The sequence below is a fragment of the Scedosporium apiospermum genome (genome assembly GCF_000732125.1).
Source record: "Scedosporium apiospermum strain IHEM 14462 chromosome Unknown SEQ_SAPIO_0096, whole genome shotgun sequence".
Lineage (NCBI taxonomy): Eukaryota > Fungi > Ascomycota > Sordariomycetes > Microascales > Microascaceae > Scedosporium > Scedosporium apiospermum.
Window position 1 is genome coordinate 281,609 of NW_015971797.1, and position 2,952 is coordinate 284,560.

At 53.0% G+C, this 2,952-nt stretch overlaps 1 protein-coding gene across 1 annotated transcript; it reads right to left on the minus strand.

Annotated features, from left to right (window-relative positions):
* Positions 1–438: 438 nt before the first annotated feature.
* On the minus strand, positions 439–2,117 carry SAPIO_CDS5040 (putative HLH transcription factor (Hpa3); the record flags this gene model as incomplete). The annotated part of the gene is made up of 3 exons (XM_016787443.1): positions 439–824; positions 920–1,891; positions 1,994–2,117. 3 exons carry the CDS (start codon positions 2,115–2,117, stop codon positions 439–441), a joined length of 1,482 nt encoding a protein of 493 aa, XP_016642945.1.
* Between the last annotated feature and the right edge of the window lie 835 nt (positions 2,118–2,952).

The window sequence follows — 2,952 nt, forward strand, 5'->3', positions numbered from 1 at the left end:
GGCTTAGTGTATAACCTCCATCCAACCCATGCTCGTTCCTCCCGTAAAATAGATAAAGCTACTAGAACAAATCCCGACAATTTCTTTGCGCGAAACACGAGGCGAACCAAAGAAAAGAAAACGGGGAAGAAAGAAAGAGAACAAAGGGAAAAAGCATCTCAGCTAATCGCACAAACCCTGTACCAGCCCCTGAGATGAAGGGAGGACAAAAGACCCATGGGTATATCTACACCAAACAAGTTTTAAAAAAAAGGTAAATGATATAGGGAATAAAATAAAAGAACACAGGCTCGGTATAGCCACCCACCTGCCGGGCTTGAGTTTAACCAGACAAAGGAAAATGAGTCAAGTATTCAAAAAGGAAGGATATCGCAAGCAGAAAAATTTGCTCGACACGAGAACGGACCAAACTCAATGGTAGGGTGGTTTCGACCTCCCCTAAAACCGTTCGGAGCGGAAGCTTGGTGGTCGGGATGACTCGTACTGCACGCCAGTCATTGAGTCGGGTCCGGGGGGCGGTCCGGGAGGCATGGCCCCGGCGAGAGACCGTAGCGGCGGAAGTTCCGTTCGCGTTGAATTAGCGAACGGATCCGGCGCCGCGTATCCTGCCGGAGGTTGGCTGGTGACAGTGGGAGGTGGTGGTACAGCGACCTGCGACTGGAACGGTGGTGGTGCTGTCTTGGATAGTTGAAGTCGTAGTTGACTGTTTTCCGCGCGCACTGCCTGAAGTTCCTTGCGCAGCAAGTCGATTTCCGAAGCACTAGTGCTGCAATGAGATTGTAACGCCCGGATGTGATCAGTTTGGCGCTGGTGTTCGGAGATGGCTATGCGCGTCCAAGTTAGCATCGAGTCCCGCCAAAACTTCACGAAAGAGAGATGCGGGTCGTCTCTCCTGCGTAAAATCGTAGTATACGCTTACCTTTTGTAAGAATCTCCCACTTGGAGGCTTTTGATCCTCGCTCTTGAGGCATAAGATCACGCAACTGATCAAATAGTTCCTTCATTTCTGTCCGCCTCTTGCGCTCCGCGAGTTTGTGGCTCTGCCTAGATTCGGGCGTTCGACTGTAAGGCTGCGAGCCCGCGTGTGCCCGTCCTTCTTCGGGATGTTGCTCGCCGCTGTGTCTCTGCTGCAGAGAATGGTGGTGGACCGGAGGGAATTCGCCCGACGTACTAGAGAGACGATTGGTATAGTCGCCTGCTTCGTCGAGACGTCTTTGGCCAGGAGGCAAGCGGGACTCGGACGTGAACTGACTGCTTGCGAGGGAGTCGGCAATACTACTGCGACGCGAATCGTGATATTGCGCTCCATTAGATCCAATACGCGGGAGGTCGTCCTCAGGAAATGCCCAGGCTTGTCCCTTCGTAGGCTCAGCGGCCCTAGCAATAGTGCTCGTCGCGGGTCCGGTGATGGCGGGTGCCGTCCTGGCGGCTTTAGGAGTCGGATCTGGGTTGCGCTCGGTGCTCGGCTGATATCCGTTAGAGATGCGGTGCATCGACAAGCTCTCAAGCCCGGGTCGAGGATTCCTTTGTGTGCTGAGAGTGGTCTGAATGGACGTGGCCGAGTGGTTGTGAGTGGCATATGCTGGATTTCCTATACGCATATCGTTAAACCCCTGATTGATCCTGCTATCAACGCTTTCTCGACGGGAAGCCGAGTCACCGTCGATGTAGGCCAGGTCGAATCGTCGAGGTTCGCTAGGCCTCGTCGCGCCTGGATTCGCTGTGGGAGAGACGACGGCGGAGAGGCTCATGCTACTCCCCTTCGGCGAGACTAGTGCTTGTGGGACGAGATTAGTCGAGGTCGGGGATGGCGTCTTGTCCCCCGGAGAGGACTGGTAGGCCGAGCCGAGTGGACTGAGCATGTTGACACCGAAGGAAGCGGCCGACGTGTCTATTGAGACGGACCATTAGTTAGCGTTTTGAGGTTCGCACGCAATTGCTCGAGTCATAGCAAGAGTGGCCGGCGCATGTGAAATGAGGTTAGCAAACGTACGCTTACTGGACGCATCGCTAGAGAAGTAAGCCGAGTCCCGATTCTCGTCGTTAACAATGTCCTTCAGCCCGGCTGGAAGGTTATGCGCAGGTGGGCGCGGGGCGTCGTTTATGCTGCTAGCCATTCCGATCTATAGAGAAGGATGCGCTCGTGAGAAGGCTGTTCCGCGGAATGCCGTCTGAGGTCGATAGAGAAGCCAAGGAATGCGCATGTAGACAAAGCCGGGATGGGTCGAACCACAGATTTTGGTGAAGATGGCGATTGGGTTGGACCTTTTTCCTCCTTTTTTTCTCGGGGTTTTAAGTCTGATTCCTTGCAAAAAAAAAGGGGGGGGGATGGTCGTGCAGAGATGGGGAAAAAACTCCAGTTCCAGAACTCAGTCAGGTTCGCGAGGAAAGCCCTGTATTATTATGACTTCGCAATCGAGCCGCACATGTCAAGGGTCGTGAGTTATTTATCCCGCGCGTTGCTCAAGACTACCTGGGCGCTAATGACATGAGAAGGTTGTAGAAGCGTGTCGACAGAATGACCCTAAATCGAAAAATATCAGATGCTGGCGATGTTGTTGGACGGCGTGGAGGGGGGCGGAAGGGCGAAGGAGAAAAAGAGTGTTGGCGTGGGAATTCGTTCAAGTATCATTGAGGAAAAAAGGATGAGCGACAGGGGGAAAAGACAGGCCCATAAGACTCAGAATGACACTGGAGAATTCCGTCAATTGCTGGCTGGCTGGACAGAGCGACCAGACTATAACTACGAAGTGCGCTGCTAGAAAAGTGGGTAGGCGCCAAGCTAGCCCACATGCCCCGTACTCTTTAGTAACATTCCCTGTTGATGTGACGGACAAGGTACCGTGTGGTTACCTTGTCGCCATGGAGTCCAGTCTACCTACACATTAGTGCATGAGTAACCCGCTAATATACATTTTCATCAAGTTGAAAAGAAGTAGAAACCGTGGTGGA